This window comes from Oryctolagus cuniculus, chromosome X (assembly GCF_964237555.1).
Source record: "Oryctolagus cuniculus chromosome X, mOryCun1.1, whole genome shotgun sequence".
Lineage (NCBI taxonomy): Eukaryota > Metazoa > Chordata > Mammalia > Lagomorpha > Leporidae > Oryctolagus > Oryctolagus cuniculus.
The window spans coordinates 126,523,022-126,542,529 of record NC_091453.1 but is presented as its reverse complement, the minus strand read 5'-3'; the positions used below and the strand labels follow the sequence as shown (position 1 = coordinate 126,542,529).

The 19,508-nt window shown below is 37.7% G+C and overlaps 1 protein-coding gene across 1 annotated transcript in view; it reads right to left on the bottom strand.

Annotated features, from left to right (window-relative positions):
• Positions 1–19,508, bottom strand: part of FMR1NB (FMR1 neighbor) — a 45,399-nt gene that overhangs the window by 7,056 nt on the left and 18,835 nt on the right. Inside the window, exons 2-4 of the mRNA XM_008273460.4 lie at positions 14,732–14,845; positions 10,221–10,361; positions 5,688–5,784 (exon numbers count right to left, since the gene is read on the bottom strand). Of these exons, the coding sequence (XP_008271682.1) occupies positions 5,688–5,784; positions 10,221–10,361; positions 14,732–14,845 (352 nt within the window). The remainder of the gene's footprint in view (positions 1–5,687; positions 5,785–10,220; positions 10,362–14,731; positions 14,846–19,508) is intronic.

Genomic DNA, 19,508 nt, shown 5'->3' with positions numbered 1-19,508 from the left:
TAAGAAACTTTCGGACTGTACATATCATTTTAATGCCTTCCTCAGTTCTACTATACCTTCCCTTTGCCCCTTAGATACCAGCCTTGGTTCTCTTCTCCTTCTCTTCTGAAATCACTTGCCCAGGACAAGAGAGAACACAAGGCCTGGACTAAGTTGTGACAGTAAAATGGTAGGAGGGGTAAATCCACGACTCATCCTAAAGGAAAACCAAAAAATTACAGGAAGGCTACAAAAATAGATTATATATTAAAGATAAAGGAAAGGAAATACCAATGAATCCAAGGTTAGACTAAGAGTTGAAAAAAATCACTGATAGAAGTGGAGAGCTATCATGGGGAGATGATTTGAGAGAAAGAGGTGAATCCACTTTTGCACACATTCCATTTCACATACTAACAAAACATTTAATTAACAACATTATTTGGAAATATGGAACTGGTAGAGGTGAGGATATCAGGATTCAGATTTAAGAGAGACTCACCCAGAGAATCTAAGAATATTGTGGTCAGAAAGGACCTTACCCAATTATCAAACTCAATTTTCTACTTTGATTTTATAAGAAAATCAATACTCAAAGAAGTTAAGCTCACTCATGAAATTGATGGCAGAAGCAGAATTAGAACACAGGTCTTTTCAAATGTTCTTTCTACTATATATTTCTAGTCTTTGATAAATTAGTGCAATGATTTTGGAAACAACCACAATTGGGAGAACAAAGAAAAACAGACTAAGAAGGATCAGAATGGAAAAAGGAACAATGAAATCCAAGGGAGAAAAATTTCAAAAAGGGAACAGGCAATAATGTACGATGTGACAAAAATGTCAAATTGGATGAAAATTGAGAAAAGGCCACTGCATTCTTTAACGAAGTTATTAGTTACTTGGCAACAGACTGTTCTTTTTAATAGTACCTACTGTTCTAAAATTCTCTAAAATGTTGCCCCTGGAGTCCTTGCAATGGCAACACCTCAGACATATAATCCACATTTAATTAGGTTCTCTTATTATTTCAGTAACTAAATTACTTTGAACAGTGTCCAAGAAGAACTGACTTTATACGAATTTCACATCTCTAGTGACTCATATTAGAACAGAGTGCCAGTTTGCTCACATTCTCATCTGACATATTTTATCAAAGTTCTTAGAGCCTAGTCATATTTTTTTTACATTTTATAGATTTCATTTCTTTCCTCTGAATTCATATGTACATAATCCTAAGAACTTCAAACTTTCCAGCAGTTGGCTAATTACCACATAAAGCTTTTCAAAATAACATTACTAGGTATATTATGTAGTATAACAAAACATACAAACATGGAGATTTGAAAATGTAAATGTCTATTTTTTAAATTCAATGGGTGATGATTTTTAGGCAATTTTGACATATTTATTCTCAATTCTTTACCTCCCATTCTAAGAAAATAAGTAGCATTACAGCTATCAGCATAATGAAAACCACATTATAATACAGAGAATCACACAGCAGGATTTGTCTAAATGTAGAAATTTTCAGCAACAGCCATCTGGCAAGTAGCAACACTGGAAGTGTATGGGGGATGTGCTTTTTACATCATCAGTGTATGAGACAATCTACAATCTTTTAAAAACATGGCTTTTATTAGTCAAAAGAAAACAGTTATGCCATTTACAGACCGAGTTCTGAATTTTTTCTTAATTCAAAGCTACCAAAGTCAATCTGATAGGAAGAAAACTATGAAAATGCACTTCACTTAAATTTAACAAGCATGATATTAAAATGTTTGAATTTCCCACCTTACCAAAGATATGTGCACACTCAAGTATAAAATTACTATATAATACACAAATATTTAACTGGCATATGTACACAGATTTAAATCTAAAAACAGATAAATATTAGAAACTGTATTTGGCACTTGAGACTACTGTCCTTTATACTTTATTACTGTAATGGAAACAATTCTGCCAGCTTCTTCTCCCCTCTCCTCAAGCCCCCCCCACTTCCTTTTGTCCCCATCCATTTAATCTTTTCCTTCCTTCTCCTCTAAGAAAGTCTTAAGCCTACCAGTGACACTTAAACCTAATGAAGCTTCTGATCCCTATTAATGAGGATAAAAATAGATCTTACATAACCTTGAGGATGCAATGAATTTCAAAACACATCTTATATGCTAATTTAACAATTCTATTAGTAGCAAATTCTTAGAAAGCTTTTCACTTATGCTTTCTTCTCTCCTTTGTTTATGTGCAACCAGTTTAAGCAGGCTCCAGCTTTCTGTGTACCTGGTTCATATGACATCTGAACTTGAGCAGAAGTAAACCAGAAATTCAGTTACAGACTATGGCAAGCCAGCTCTGCTTATAAATCACAAGCACTTAAGAGGTCTATAGTGAGGAAATCCTCACCTGGGTATAATGAATTCTTTGAGAAGGCCCCTTACCCATCTAGTTCAAAGCTTGTCCTCAGGTCCCCAAAATCCATCTCAAATGGCACTCCTGTGTGGAGTCTCTCCCACTCTCCCACTCTCCCAGTCAACCCTGATCTTCACCACTTCAGAACATTTGGTATTACCTTATCTGTATCCCATCTTGTTTTGTTCTTTAAATTTATTATGTATGAGATTTGCTTTAAGGTGGATTTAAACTACTTAAAAGTGGGCCCATGTCTTAAGGTTCTATATCCTCCATGATACCTAGCACAAGCAAACACAAATTTAATATGGTCAGCTGTGGAAAACATGAGTTAGACATCAGAAGAATGAAGTGCATCTGGCTCTGGAGAGAGATTATCTCCTTCACCTAAATTGCTTTGCTTTCTACACCCTGCTCAGAGTATCTCTTATTTTTCTCCTTCCAACACTTGCCAATTGTTAGCTCCTTGTGCGATCTAAAAATAAAAGCCACTGTCCACATTGCAGGAACCAAGGAAAGTCAAAATATTGTCCATTTTTGCTTCAACTGAAGGCAAAAAGAGGGAAGCTACAAACATCTTTCCCTAAAGGAATGCTCACATATTTAATGTATAAGACAGGACTCAGCAGGAAGAGTAGCTTAAGGGTATCTTCCAATGCTAAAAAAACAAAAGCATTCTTCCAATAGAGGCCCAAATCATTACTGTAGATTTGCACTTGGCTTTTAGCTCCTTTGATTTAGACAAGCAACTATGCTTGACTGCTTTATTTTCCTTCTTCTTAAGCTACCACATGATGATTTTAGTTGCTGCATCTATTTTCCTGGAACGAGATTATTTTTCCCCCTCTAATATTTTATCTACCCCTTTATTCTTTGAAATGGAGAAAAGGAAGTGAGTTAATGTGATAGGTATAAGGAGCTATCTTACCCCCAAAAGGGGTGTTGCAGCCTTTGTCTTCCATTTAGCTCCTTGTTCAGTAGCAGGGGTGGGATTTCCATTGCTACAAAATTATTCCCCTTGCCTCTAAAATCAGCTCACTAGTAAAAGCTAACAGAGACCCATATATGAACTACCATTTTTCTTGAAAGCTCAGAATTATGCTGAAACTGCCACCTGCTCCAGGGTTATGACAGGCAGCTCTGGATGACAGGACATACTGCTCTTACACAAAATAGTAAAATATACAAAACATAATAAACCAAAATATATGATGGTCAATATGTGTACTTATATTGTTTAAATTTCTCAAATAGTTTGTATTATGGAGAAAAAGTATATTCTTATCAGGTGATAATTCTTTGGACTTCATTTTAGAGAAAAAATCCAATGGGCCTGAACATCTCCACAAAACCCCTTGGCAGAGGCATAACACAAGGGCCATAAAATCAAATTATACCAAGCTTATTATCCTAGAAATTCTTTAAATTGCATGGCATAATCCTAGCCACCAATTTGTAGCAAATATTTCATTTTTATTCATGGGGTTGCTGAATATGGAACCATGCTTTGAAGGGAAGAAGGAAGGATAAAAGAAATTTTACTGCTTCCTATCATCTGGCCGGAAGAGAGACAGATCAAAAAACAAAGATTACCCACTCACATAGGAAACTAAATGAAGTATGAGAAAAGAATTGACTGTCATAAGCAAGCTGGAATAGCTGAAATGATCTGACCCGACGGTGGATTTCAAATGGTCTGTTAAAGTGGTATAAGCAAAGATCTGATGATCTTTATGGAAAGTAAGGTAAATATGTGATCTAAATCTTTAGTGAAATCAAAACCTTTTTCTGACAGTTCATATACTATTTTCCCAATAACTGGAACAAAAATGTTTAATGTTCAACAGGCACATTTTCTTTGGCAGACAATTTAAAGAGATATTTACTCACAGGGTTGTAGTAGTGTAAATCCTGCACTGTACAACACAGAGTGTTGAGGACTTCCTTAATATTTGTGCTCCAAGCCCTTCATTCTAGTTCTGGCCTTGCTCTATACCTCTACATTCATTTTGTCCCAATAAATGTGGAGCTATTAAAGAGAAAAATACATCATGCAGGGCATTTGGCTTAGCCATAAAGAAGACTTTGTCCCACATCAGAGTCCCTGAGTTTGATACTCAGCTCCAGCACCTGACTCCAGCTTCCTGCTAATGTAGATACTGGGAGGAAATGGTGATGGCTTAAGTAATTGTGTTCTTATCACATATGTGGGAGACCTGAATTAAGTATACAGCTTCCAGCTTTGGCCAGGCTCAGGACCAACCCTGGCACCTGCAAGCATTTGGGCATTTGGGGAGTGCAACAGCTAATAATCTAACTTTGCTCTCTCTCTCTCTTTCTCACTCTCTCTCCCTCTCCCCCCCCCCTTTCTTTGCTCTCGCTCTTGCTCTCACTCTCTAAATTAAGTACATAACTTTTAATTGTTAAAAAAAAAAACCTGGGGGCCAGCGCTGTGGTGCAGTGGGTTAAACCACTGTCTACAGCACTAGCATCTCCTATGGGCATTGGTTCAAGTCCCAGCTTCTCCACCTCTGATACAGCTCCCTACTAATTTGCCTGGGAAAGCAGCAGAAGATGGCCCAAGTGTTTAAGACTCCTGTACCCATGTGGGAGACCCAGATGAAGCTCCTGGCCTGGCCCAGCCCCAGCTAATGGGGTCATTTTAGGGGGGTGAACCAGCAGACAGAAGATCTCTCTCTCTAACTCTGTTTTCCAAATAAATAGTTGGGGGTAGAGAGGAGGAGGGAGGGAGGGAGAGAGGGAAAATCATTATATTCTTACAATTGTATCTACAAATCACATTGAATCTGTTAAAAAACTAATTAAAAATTAAAATTTTTAAAATTAATAAAAAGCAAACATGGAAGCATCATACTAGTGTCCGCTGAGATTTTATATAAGATTATAAGAAGAAAATTGGTACAAACTGGCTTGAAGATAAATGAAGGATTTAAGATCCAGTGGTAGATGACCACTAAAAACCAATGGAAGGTGAATCAGTGGAGGCTAACACTTCCAAGAATCCTGATTTGCACTCAATAGCCACTCCCATTCCACACATTCTCAGCTTGCTGATTTATTTTCCCATCTAATTGGAGTTTTATTTTATGAAGAAATGTCTGAACACTATACAAAAGGACATCTTGAATCTGGAAAAGTATAATAACTTCCTTTTTAAAAAATATACATTAACCCAAACACAATCCTTGGGTTTCACGAAGGATATGAACAAATGTGCCAACACAAATATCCACATATACTCAGCAATCAGCAAATAAAAGTTTATGTTTGCCTACCTCCTCCGGCAAAGAGAGCAGCAATAAATGGGCAGAAATCCCAGGGTGATCATGGTGATCACACCAACCCCAAACATCCGCAGCATCTGTGTAGGCTCTGTTGGTTTAATTATATCCTGTTACTTTTATGAGTTAAGCAAGAAAAGCAAGTCTGAGCTGTTCTACACTTTATAAAAAAAAAAAAAAAACTACCAGTCAATAATGTAAAATGAGGATGCATTCCTATATGACAAGTAAATATCCCTGCTATTCTATAAGTACCAGGAGTTTATGAAATGTTCCTGAAATACAAACAAGGGCTACATTTTGAATATATGCTCCTCCCTCAATAGAAGTGTTAACAAAATGATGCTACTGTCTTTGTTAACAGATTATTACAGGAGCCTGCATTGTGGCACAGTGGGTTAAGCTGCCACCTGCAATGTTAGCACTTCATATGAGCTATGGTTTGGGTCCTGGCTGCTCCACTTCTAATTCAGCTTCCTGCTAACACACCTAGGAAAGCAGCAGAAGATAGCCCAAGTGCCTGGGCTCCTGCAACACAGGTCGGAGACCCAGATAGAGTTCCAGGCTTCTGGCTTCAGTCTAGTACAGCCCAGGCTGTTGAAGTCACTTGGGGGGTGAACCAGCAGATGGAAAATCTGTCTATCTGTCTCTCTTTCTCTCTCTCCCTCTTTTTCTGTAACTCTGCCTTTCAAATAAATAAATAAATATTTTTTAAAAAACCCATATTATTACAATACATAGTATATATTTCTTCCTAAGGTCGTAAGTGTGCTTTTTCCTCCACTACGTTATACATTCTAAAGTACTCAAGAAACAAATTAATCTATGAAAAGTTAACTCGGTAAATAAATGGCTTAAGTGGGGGCTGGTGCTATGTCATAGCGGGTAAAGCCGCCGCCTGCAGTGTCGGCATCCCATGTGGGCACCGGTTCAAGTCCCAGCTGCTCCACTTCTGATCCAGCTCTCTGCTATGGCCTGGGAAAGCAGTAGAAGATGGCCCAAGTCCTTGGGCCCCTGCACCCACGTGGGAGACCCAGAAGAAGCTCCTGCCTCCTGGCTTCAGATCCGCATAGCTCCAGCCGTTGTGTCCAATTGGGGAGTGAACCAGTGGATGGAAGACCTCTCTCTCTCTCTCTCTCTGCCTCTCCTTCTCTCTCTGTGTAACTCTTTCAAGTAAAATAAATAAATCTTAAAAAAAAAAAGAAATGGCTTCAGTGAATTTTTCCCTGTCTTTGAAGTTCAGTCTGTAAGTGTATTGTTACCACAAAAGAAAATACTTGGGTTTGCATTACTTGAATACTTGAAAACTAACATTGACAAGATACTTATGTAATGAATCAGGTTTCTATTTCTGGATAAAATTAGAAATGAAATAAAGATTTGAGCTACTTAAAGGATGAAAATAATGACAGTGCTTATAAGCACTGTGAACCCTTTTGTGTTTGAGGCATCCAAAATTCCAGTGTTCACTAGATTTTTCTCTTAAAATTCTGTTCTTCTTTTCTGTGCTTCATGCACTTAGTGTCATTTTTTGGTTAATATTTTACCCACTAATGGTATTTGAGTCATTTCATCATTTCAATAAGGTGTCTATAAAATTTTAAAAAATTACATAGTGTATTTGAACGAGTTAGTGAAGAGTAAGAAAAAAAAACTAGCTTATTGAGACTGTAGATGTTCCATTAGTTAAATTTCAAAATTTTTAATAAAGGAACTTTCAGAGATAGGTTGAGACCCCACGATATTCATTAAACTAGCTCCTGTGATGTGGAAAGGAATCCCAGAAGCAATGGAGGACATGTGAGGGCATTTACTTGCCATGGTTGTGGTTGTGGTGTGTTCGTACTTAAATATAGGTAGTGACACACTGAAATTTTTGTTTCCCAATAATCTGGAGTACTGTCCTGCATTTATCTGTGCTAAAATAACTATAAAGTAATGGAATCTACAAAGAAGAAACTTTATGATTGCACTGTATTTGGAAGCCTTTGTACAGCTTAGGTAAAATTTCCATGACACAAAGTATTTGGACTTTAAAGTTTACTATTATAAGGAAGAACACATGGCATTATTCCATGTGCTAAAATAATAGCTTGTTTATTGAATTTCAGAAGAAAAAAATATGAAATGAGTAATTATCACTGCATTAGCTGTAATGTTAAATTGGCAAGTTGTAGCATAAAACTTAAATCTGTGTTTCTCAAATGTGAACCACAGTAGTCTAATGATGCTTTGTATATACTGTAAGGGCTACAAATAGTCTCAGCACTGAACATGTATTGATACCACTCAAATGAACGCAACCTTTGATATAGGTATTTTGATATGCCTCAGAAAGTATTGAGTGTCTGCAAATTTGTTAATCTGTTTGATAATGAAGATACTTCCTGTTCTTTTGTTGTTGTTTCCTGTTTAATTTTGAATTTTTACATTTTTACTACTGTTAATTTAAATACAATTTGTTCAATGATTAAAATGGGGCTGTCAGTGAAGAAACATAAAAACAGCCTCATTCACATAACTGCTTAAGTAAAAACTACATTTTGTGTTCTATGTTCATATACTTTATTTTTTTGACAGACGGAGTGGACAGTGAGAGAGAGAGACAGAGAGAAAGGTCTTCCTTTTGCCGTTGGTTCACCCTCCAAAACTGCGGCCGGCGCACTGCGGCCGGAACACCGTGCCGATCTGAAGCCAGGAGCCAGGTGCTTCTCCTGGTCTCCCATGGGGTGCAGGGCCCAAGGACTTGGGCCATCCTCCACTGCCTTCCCGGGCCACAGCAGAGAGCTGGACTGGAAGAGGGGCAACTGGGATAGAATCCGGCGCCCCGACCTGGACTAGAACCTGGGGTGCCGTCACCGCAAGGCAGAGGATTAGCCTAGTGAGCCGCGGCACCGGCCCCTATGTTCATATACTTTTAATGATCTGTATTTCTGTTTAAATATAAGTGATGATGTTTAGGCTTTGTTTCTGCATAATGAGCCTTTTTACCATTGATTAAATGAAGGAATATATCTTTTTGAAGAGATTTATATTCTGTAAATAAAAATTGGTGGAAACAATAAAAAAGTTAATAAAAATAGTTCCAGAAACAATGAATAAAACCATCAGTATTGCAAAAAAAAAGAAAGAAAAAAGAAAGAAATGGCTTCTTAAACGTTTACTTTCAAATTACAAAACATTAAACAAGGAATCAAGAATTTGCAGGTAAATAAGCATATTTTAGTCTTATATTCATTGGGAAATGTATTCTAATATGATTAGAGAATTGCAAGTCATTGTTCAATTTTTCCCTCTACAAGAACCAAATGTCTCAGGGCCTGCGCTCCAGCATAGCCAGTAAAGCTGCCACTTGCAGTGTCGGCATCCCATATGAGCACCGGTTCAAGTCCCGGTTGCTCCACTTCCCATCCAGCTCTCTGCTATGGCCTGGAAAAGCAGTGGAAGATGGCCCAAGTCCTTGGGCCCCTGCACCCTCAGGGAAGATCCAGAAGAAGCTCCTGGCTCCTGGCTTCAGATCAGCGCAGCTCCGGCCATTATGGCCAACTGAGGAGTGAACCAGCGGATGGAAGACTCCTTCTCTCTGCCTCTCCATCTCTCTCTGTGTAACTCTGACTTTCTAGTAAAATAAATAATCTTTTAAAAAAAGAAACAAATGTCTCTTCACAAATAATAAAAAGGGCAAAGTGATTAATGAATTATAAATATTATATGACAGTATTAAAACTGTAATACAACATTCATGATCAGGTTTTAGTTTCCATTATTAATACTAGATGTTTAACAAAGAGCTATAAATTGAAAAAGGACTATATTAACCAAAGATATTATTTTGCATGCATCCTTTTTGTAGTATTTGTTAGTGTTTCATAAATCAAATCTGTTCATCCTAGAGCCAACTGATAATGCATCCCCACTAACCAAAAAAAACAGATGGTTTAGTCCCCAAAACTTTGTAAAAAAAATCACTAAGAGAAAAATCAGTCTATTTGTATTATATCATACCTTTTATATTCAATCATATTACTACACAGTTTTCTGTACCCATTGAACCTAAGTATAAAAATGGAAAGTTCACCCTGTGCCTTTAGCTCTTCAATCGGCAGGTTCACATGTCAGATAAAACTATGATCAAATAAATGTGTTATGCTTTTCTCTTGTTAACCTGTTCTCTTATATAGGCACATGGACCATGACCTGTTATGATGGGCAAGAAAGAGATCACCTCCTTTTCTGTCTCTGTGGTATCCCAGCCATTGAGTGTTAAACCTCAATGGGACAAAAGACAGCGACTAAAGCAAAGGAAGAAAACTAGTTTTTCAACTGTCATAGTCACTCCCTATAGCCTAAGCAGAAACTGCTCATGAATCTTGACCACTTCAGAATTTTCTAAGGACAGCATTGCTCTAGGGCTGGGGATGCCCTTTAAGTGGGAAGCTGGAAGACACAAATGTGATCTTACTCCATTGTGATGTTTTTCTCAATTTTTAAAATAGAAATAAAACAAATGGAAGAGAATGTACTTACTGTCTCTTAATGGGGCAAAGCATCTTAACTTAGTTGTCTTGGATGATGAGAAGCAGCACTTATATCTCAAACATTCACTCTCTCCAAGATCTTTCTTCCCATTACAAGGCTTTACCACTTGCTTCTCCTTCACAGTGCATGCTTTTAAAAACAGAAATTCAGGAAAGAGAATTAACACATCTAAGAAATACTTTCCCTATTAAACAATTACTGCAAAGCAAAACTTTAGAAAAGAACATTTAAGCTGGTACATTAAAAGAAAAAAATAAGTCATACATCGACATAGTGCTGAATGAAGAAAAATAAGGGTTAAATTAACAACACATCATTATTTAATATCACCTTTTCAATTTTAGGTGAACTGCAAAAATATGTCATTAATAGATAACTGGTGAGGTAGTTTTAAAAATCATGAAGTAGTAGTGATACAAATATAACACAGGAGGAATTAAACAACAGACCTAATTCCCTTAAAACTCACACCTTGTTAAAATGATGCCACAGATATCCTCTCACTTAATTTTACTAAGATACAGAAATGGGGGCCAGAGCTGTGGCATAAAAGGGTAAGCCCCCACCTACAGTGTCACAGTCCCATATGGGCACCATTTCAAGTCCCAGCTGCTCCACTTCTGATCTAGCTCCCTGCTAATGTGACTGGGAAAGCAGCAGAAGATGACCCAAGTGCTTGAACCCCTGCACCCATGTTGGAGACCTGGAGAAAGCTCCTGGCTCCTGCCTTTGGCCTGGCTCAGCCCCCACTGCTGCAGCCATTTGGGGAATGAATCAGTAGATGGAAGATTCTCTCTCTCTCTCTCTCATTCTCTCTCTATCTCTCTGCTTTTCAAATAAATAAATAAATAAATAAATAAGAGAAATTCATTGATGAGAATGAATGCAAATAAAATTCACATAGTTTACTGCTAGAGAGTAAAGTAAGTGATACTATTGGTATTAACCCACTTTTTGTGAACACTTAACATATGGCACCACGACATTTTAAAATTCTTTAAAATTCTTTTAAATTTTAAAATTATTCCTTTAGGCTTCAAGTTCTGACTCTAATTTGAATAGGCAATGATTTATGGAATGAACACTAAAAATTATGCAATCGCAATAAATGTGGACATATCTGAATCTAAAACACTTGTAAGCTCAAATATCTATTTTAAAAACATCCTTCTTTATATAAGAAACAGGAGACAACCCCCACAATATGTCTTAAGGCCATAAAAGAGTCAGTCCAATTTCCTATATTGTTAACAACTAGAGACTTTTTTAAAAAGGTTTTATTTTTATTGATTTGAAAGGCAGATGTAGTGAGAGGGAGAGACAAAGAGAGAAGCAGAGAGGTTTCTATCTGCTTCCTCAGTCCCTAGATAGCTGCAATAGTCAGGACTGGGCTAGGCCAAAGCCAGGAGCCTAGAACTTCATCCAAGTTTCCCCCATTGGTGGCAGGGGCCCAAACAGTTTTCTAGGTCATTAGCAGGAGCTGGGTCAGAAATGGAGCAGCATAAACTTCAACCAGCACTCATGTGTGATACCAGTACTGCAGGCAGTGGCTTAACTCACTGTGCCACAACGCCAGCCCCTTAAGACTTTAAAACTAAAACTGATTTAAAATTTTTAACTGTCTTTAAAATATTTCTTTCTTTATTTACGAGGAAAAATGATAGAGACTGAGAGAGAGAGAGAGAGAGAATCTTCTATCCACTGGCTCACTCCTCAAATGGCTGTAACAGCTGAGAAGCCAGGAACTTCATCCAGGTCTCCCACGTGGGTGGCAGGGACTCAAATATATGAGCCACCATCTGCTACTCTCCAGGCACATTAGCAGGGAGTTGGATCAAAAGAGGAGTATCTAGGACCTAAATCAGCACTCTAATATGGGATATCGCTGTCTCAAGAGGCAGCTTAGCCTGCTGTGCCACAATGCCCATGCCCATGACTGATTATTTATAATCATTCTAAAGTACTTCAATATCAGCAAAGAACAATATAATTCTCTTAAGAAAATTCTAAATTCTTAGTATATTTATTATATTCCTTTTCATTAAAGATCGACAATTCCTGAAGTTAGGGTAAAAATAATAATCGTTACAATGCATTAGGAACCTATTTGGGCCAGACACTTTGCTTTACACACATTACTACTAATCTTTGCAACAAACTCCCAGACTGAGTTTTACAAACTCCATTTTAAAAATAAGTAATTAAAGGAATCAACGTAACTTGTGCAAGATCACAATTTAACGCATTACCAGTTGTCCTGGATATTCATTTCCCAAGCATTTTAGACATGTGAGAGTTTATCCTACTTTACTATTAAATACTGTAAACAATTTGTTCTTCATTTCTTCCTGGCCTAGAGAGACTCTCCTCCTACATAGTGGACTGTATGTGGAACACATACAATTACAGGTATCACATACCCAGAAAAGGGTGACAATAATCAGGAGCTAATCAGAGAATGGATGGATTTCCCACATGCTGAGTTTCTTACCATTGGCATTATTCAAACATCACTTTCCTGGAATGTAATAAAGAGGGTTTAAATCATAAGAGACTAGGGGTTGGCACTGTGGCACAGCGGGTTAAGCCATCTTTACAACCAACATCCCATACTGGCACCTATTCAAGTCCCAGCTGCTCCGTTTCCAATCCAGCTCCTTGCTAATATGCCTAGAGAAGCAGCAGAGGATGGCCCAAGTGCTTGGGCCCCTGTACCCATATGGGAGACCTGGATGAAGCTCCTGGCTCCTGGCTTAGGCCGGGCTATTGCGGCCATCTGGGGAGTGAACCAGCAGATGGAAGCACTTGCTTTCTCTCTCTCTCTCTCTCTCTCTCTTTCCCTCTCTCTGTGTAACTCTGATTTCCAAATAAATAAATCTTTTAAAAAATCATAAGAGACTAGATGGCATAATCTTTAAGTTCCCTTATAATGCCAAGCTTCTAATATTTTATATTTAAATTGCAGCTGATAGACTTTATGCTAAATATTAAAACTAATGTTCAGAATCACATTATTAAGAATTTTGAAATTACTTGTAATTTCAAAGAACAAAAGGGCAGAACAATTTTTATCAAGTTTAAGTATAGCTTTTTGTCCAAAGGGAGAAGGATCAACTAACTGCTCAACTGTCCCTGCTCATCTGTCTCAAGGCTATCATTTTATTCTGCAAGAGATGAATGCTTTATAAACATCAATCTAATGAAAAATCAGTAGACACTTTCGTTGGTAATGCTTAAGTGGTAAGAGTATTTGTTTTCAATTATACAGGAGAGAAAATAAATGTCAAAATATTTCACATTTTATAAACCTATAGCTATTCTTTTCAAAGAAGACAGTATGTATATTTTATAAATATTTAATTATGATTTTCAAAGATTTGAACCCAGTTAGGTCAGTTATTTCTATTAAAATGAAACAATTTGATTTTGGGGGGCAAAATTATTATTTCATACAATTGATTTTGACTTCACTTACTGTGCCAGGTTGGAGAAATATTTGAGAAATTCAGATATCTTATTTAGGTTATTTTAAAAGGTGGTTTCAGTATTTGTATAATGTAGTTATTATAGATAACTACATGACAGTTTACATCTGCTATTTTCATAAGCTTTTAAAGCATAAATCATTATTTGTTGTTGATCATGATTCAACTTTGGCATGCCCTAAACAACTGTCTTAGTATATGCAACATAACACCCTCTCAGACTTCTTTATGTTTCACTCATTTTGACCATGGCAGTATTTTTTGTTATTTTAGGAGCTCATTTAATTTGCTCCTCTCATTGGCAGTAGCTATCATAGTGTCTATTTTGTACTTAATAAGAAACATAAAGACATTTATATAAAATCATAGAATTCAGTGGTAGAGACTGGAATCAAACAATGGATAAAATTCTGTGCTTATATGCATATATCAAATTCTGTTACTATAAGTTAGTCATTATTTTAATGAAAGGTTTATTTTATAATTCACATATATCAATTTATATGAAGCTTCTCCTTGAAAGGGCATCACATGCTGTACAAAATAAAAAAAATAAAATGTGTTTATTTGTGGTTAATAATTCTCAAGGGTCATCATATGCTTGATAAACACATTATATACAGAATCACAAAACGATGATATGACTCGAAACCAGGCCTTTTTATCATTAAAACAGATGGGAGAACATCTGCTATATTCTGTAACATCAGAGCCACATAGTATCCTACCTAATGCTACAAAAGACTAGGATTTCATAACACTGGGTCAATGACTAATCTTAGGCAATGCCACTAAGATAAATTGGGAAAGGTTTAGACATTTGTAAAGGAAAAGTATTTTTTTAAAGAGTAACAGATCTTTACAGAATGCATTATAAATTTTGCAAACTCAGTTCTATCCCACTCCAATCCTCTACACTATAGTGCTTCCTAAACATTTAACTACTGTTTTCAAAACAAGGACAGTGGTTGGGTGGGGTGGGGTGGGAGCAGTGGTGATCGAACAAGAACTTACTTGTTGGAAAGAAAAATTGCGACAGAGATTCCCACATGGATTCTCCTTCCAGAGATTGTTCATCAGCATGGTCATCGTTCCGCAGGACATTTGCAGATTCAGAATTTGAGGTTCCTTAAAAAGAAGTTAAATGATCAGACCTAACATATAAAGTATCCATCACTTTCAAAAACCTTTTAATGGTAATTGCCTTCGCTTAAATTAATTAGACTGGGGGCCGGTGCCGTGGCTCACTTGGTTAATCATCCGCCTGCAGCACCAGCATCCCATATGGGCGCCGGGTTCTAGTCTCAGTTGCTCCTCTTCCAGTCCAGCTCTCTGCTGTGGCCCAGGAGGGCAGTGAAGGATGGCTCAAGTGCTTGGGCCCCTGCACCCACGTGGGAGACCAGGAGGAAGCACCTGGCTCCTGGCTTCAGATCGACGCAGCGCCGGCCTTAGTGGCCATTTGGGGAGTGAACCAACGGAAGGAAGACCTTTCTCTCTGTCTCTCTCTGTCTATAACTCTATCTGTCAAATAAATAAAAAAAAATTATCTGTTACTCTAACAGGTAACAGATATTATATTTAAATAACAGCTTAGACATTATTAACAACCAGAATGTGACTCTGCTATGAAACTGAAAATATATTACATTTCTAAATGCTTAAGCTATACTCTGACACATGCCATTATTATTTTGTTAACTGGTTTATAGTATATGAACTTGCCTGACAAAAGCATTGTTTTTTAGAGGCTTAATTAACTGACAAATTGGAAATGGTATAGATCACAACTAAATCAGATACTATTACAGAACCTCTTTGGCAAATACGTTGGCTTCATTGTATACTGATCTTTATACAATGTAAAACCTTCCTTATCCTTCTTTCTCATTACTTCAAAGAATCTATTTTAGTCTTATTTGCACAATTTCCCTCCTGTATTAAAGAAAGGATAGCACAATTTGTACTATTGGATTGTTCCCAACAATCCAATAATGTCACAGTAGTCCATTATATGACTCAATTATAACTGAGTTAACCATTTCCCCTCAGGAAGACATTCAGGTTCTTTACAATTTATTGATATTATAAAGAATGTTGAAATGATTATCATTGGGTTATCATTGGTTTGAAATGATTATCACTGGAGCCATATATTTGCAGATATTCACAAAAATTCTTTAAGATGAATGTATAAGGAATGCTTATTAACCATATCCAAAAAAAAAAATCCTTCAAGCAAGGTTAACACAAAGTACACTTCTGCCAGTAGTAAAGGCAAGTGCCAGTTTTCTTTCACTCTTGCCTTTATTTTCATAATTTGCCAATTTGACAACCAAGATAAAACAAAATTTCTTTTACCTTAATTTGTACCTATAGTCATTAATAAGCATTTATCGTCCATTCATTTGTTACATAGCAGAGAACTTAAACTGTTAATCTGCTACATGTTGTAAATATTTTTCAAGATAGTCAGTTACCTGTACATTTTTATTTATTAATATAAGAGGCAGAGACAGAGAGAGAGCACACTCCTCATCTACTGGTTTACTCCCCAAATACCAGCAATGGGCTAGGACTGGGTTGTAGCCGTGGTCCAGAGCCCTGAACACCATACAGGTCTTGCAAATGAGTGGAATGAATCCAATTACTTGAGCCATCATTGCTGTGTTTGGGGAGGTTCATAAGTTTTTTTTTTTTCAATGGAATCAAATCTATCTATCTCTTAAAATTTTTGCCTTTCAGGTCATATTTAGAAAGACATTTGAACTTCAATACTTCTAAAAGTTTTGCAGCTTCCCTTTTTAAATTAAGATATTTAATTCACCTGAAATATATTTTTAGACTATGTTGTGAAGTAGGGATACATTTTTTCCAGCCCTTCTAACATCATTTATTAAATTCACCCCTTTCTTTTTTTTTTTTAAGATTTATTTATTTACTTAAAGCCGGCGCCGTGGCTCACTAAGCTAATCCTCCGCCTGCAGTGCCGGCACCCCGGGTTCTAGTTCCAGTCGGGGCGCCGGATTCTGTCCCGGTTGCCCCTCTTCCAGGCCAGCTCTCTGCTGTGGCCAGGGAGTGCAGTGGAGGACGGACCCAAGTGCTTGGGCCCTGCACCCCATGGGAGACCAAGATAAGTACCTGGCTCCTGCCATCGCATCAGTGCGGTGTGCCAGCAGCAGCGCGCCGGCCGCGGCGGCCATTGGAGGGTGAACCAATGGCAAAGGAAGACCTTTCTCTCTCTGTCTCTCTCTCTCACTGTCCACTCTGGATGTCAAAAAAAAAAAACACATAATTTTGCATTTAGAATTTTTTCACTTTATTAATATAACTAAGTGCCTTGTATTAGGGCTTGTATTGTTCCCTGCCTCTTCCAAAAATATTGGAATTTTAATCCCAGTACCTGAAACTATGACCCTATTTGGAGACAGCATCTTCATGAAGGTGATAAGGTTAAAAAAAAGTTCATCTAGAGGGGGCTATAATCCAGTATGACTGCTGTCCTTACATAAAGAGGAAATCTGAGCCGGCTCCACCACTCACTTGGCTAATCCTCCGCCTGCGGCAGCAGCACCCAGGTTCTAGTCCCAGTTGGGGCGCCAGATTCTGTCCCGGTTGCCCCTCTTCCAGTCTAGCTCTCTGCTGTGGCCCGGGAAGGCAGTGGAGGATGGCCCAAGTGCTTGGGCCCTGCACCCGCATGGGAAACCAGGAGGAAGCACCTGGCTCCTGGCTTCAGATCAGCACAGCGCGCCGGCCGTAGTGGCCATTTGAGGGGGGGTGAATCAACAGAAGGAAGACTTTTCTCTCTGTTTCTCTCTCTCTCACTGTCTAACTCTGCAGATCCAAAAAAAAAAAAAAAGGAAAGGAAGTCTGGACACAGACACAGATGCTCACAGAGGTAATATCTATAGAATAGACTCAGGGATAAGATAAACATCTATAACCCAAAGAAAGAGGCCTTCTCTCAACAACTCTTAGTAGGAACCAACTCTGTTAACACATTGATTTTGACTTTTAACCACCAGACAATAAAATTCTGTTTTAAACAATCCAGTTTATGACATTTGTTATAACATCAAACTAATATCCACCAGTAGGTAAAATAATTTGGCCATGACCTTGGAGAATTAACAGTGAAAGTATGTAGTTCTGGAACTAAAAATCTCTTCTTGTTCATAGACAGAGACTTCTGTGTTCTCTTAGATGTAATGCCACCAAGAGGTTGAGTGATTTGAGGTAATTCTGGGATGCCTCCAGTTTGAATTGTCATTAGGATTCCCAGACCACATGGCTTTTCAGGCTATATTTATGCATGTAGACATGTAGACTAGTATCTCTCTCTCTCTCTCCCTCTCTCTCTCTCTCTCTCTGTCTTTAGAGATGCACATAGACTAGTAGCATATAGGATGAGGAGACAAGGAGTTTGGGAACTTGGAGTTCATTCTCAGCTACTTCACCAATTATCTGTAGTTTGTTGAGTCGATCCTTATTTTTCATCATTTTCAAGGCAGACAAAAATAAGAAATAAAAATAGGCTAATAGCAATAGAATGCAACAACACATCAGAAAGATCATCCACCCAGACCAAGTGGGATTTATCCCTGGTATGCAGGGATGGTTTAATGTGCGCAAGACAATCAATGTGATACACCACATTAGCAGACTGCAGAAGAAAAACCATATGATTATCTCAATAGATGCCGAGAAAGCATTTGATAAAATACAACACCCGTTCATGATGAAAACTCTAAGCAAACTGTGTATGGAAGGAACATTCCTCAATACAATCAAAGCAATCTATGAAAAACCCACAGCCAACATCCTATTGAATGGGGAAAAGTTGGAAGCATTTCCACTGAGATCTGGGACCAGACAGGGATGTCCACTCTCACCACTGCTATTCAATATAGTTCTGGAGGTTCTAGCCAGAGCTATTAGGCAAGACAAAGAAATTAAAGGGATACAAATTGGGAAGGAAGAACTCAAACTATCCCTCTTTGCAGATGACATGATTCTTTATTTAGGGGACCCAAAGAACTCTACTAAGAGACTATTGGAACTCATAGAAGAGTTTGGCAAAGTAGCAGGGTATAAAATCAATGCACAAAAATCAACAGCCTTTGTATACACAGACAATGCCATGGCTGAGGAAGAACTTCTAAGATCAATCCCATTCACAATAGCTACAAAAACAATCAAATACCTTGGAACAAACTTAACCAAGGACGTTAAAGATCTCTACGATGAAAATTACAAAACCTTAAAGAAAGAAATAGAAGAGGATACCAAGAAATGGAAAAATCTTCCATGCTCATGGATTGGAAGAATCAATATCATCAAAATGTCCATTCTCCCAAAAGCAATTTATAGATTCAATGCAATACCAATCAAGATACCGAAGACCTTCTTCTCAGATCTGGAAAAAATGGTGCTGAAATTCATATGGAGGCACAAGAGACCTCAAATAGCTAAAGCAATCTTGTACAACAAAAGCAAAGCCAGAGGCATCACAATACCAGATTTCAAGACATACTACAGGGCAGTTGTAATCAAAACAGCATGGTACTGGTACAGAAACAGATGGATAGACCAATGGAACAGAATTGAAACACCAGAAATCAATCCAAACATCTACAGCCAACTCATATTTGATCAAGGATCTAAAACTAATTCCTGGAGCAAGGACAGTCTATTCAATAAATGGTGCTGGGAAAATTGGATTTCCATGTGCAGAATCATGAAGCAAGACCCCTACTTACACCTTACACAAAAATCCACTCAACATGGATTAAAG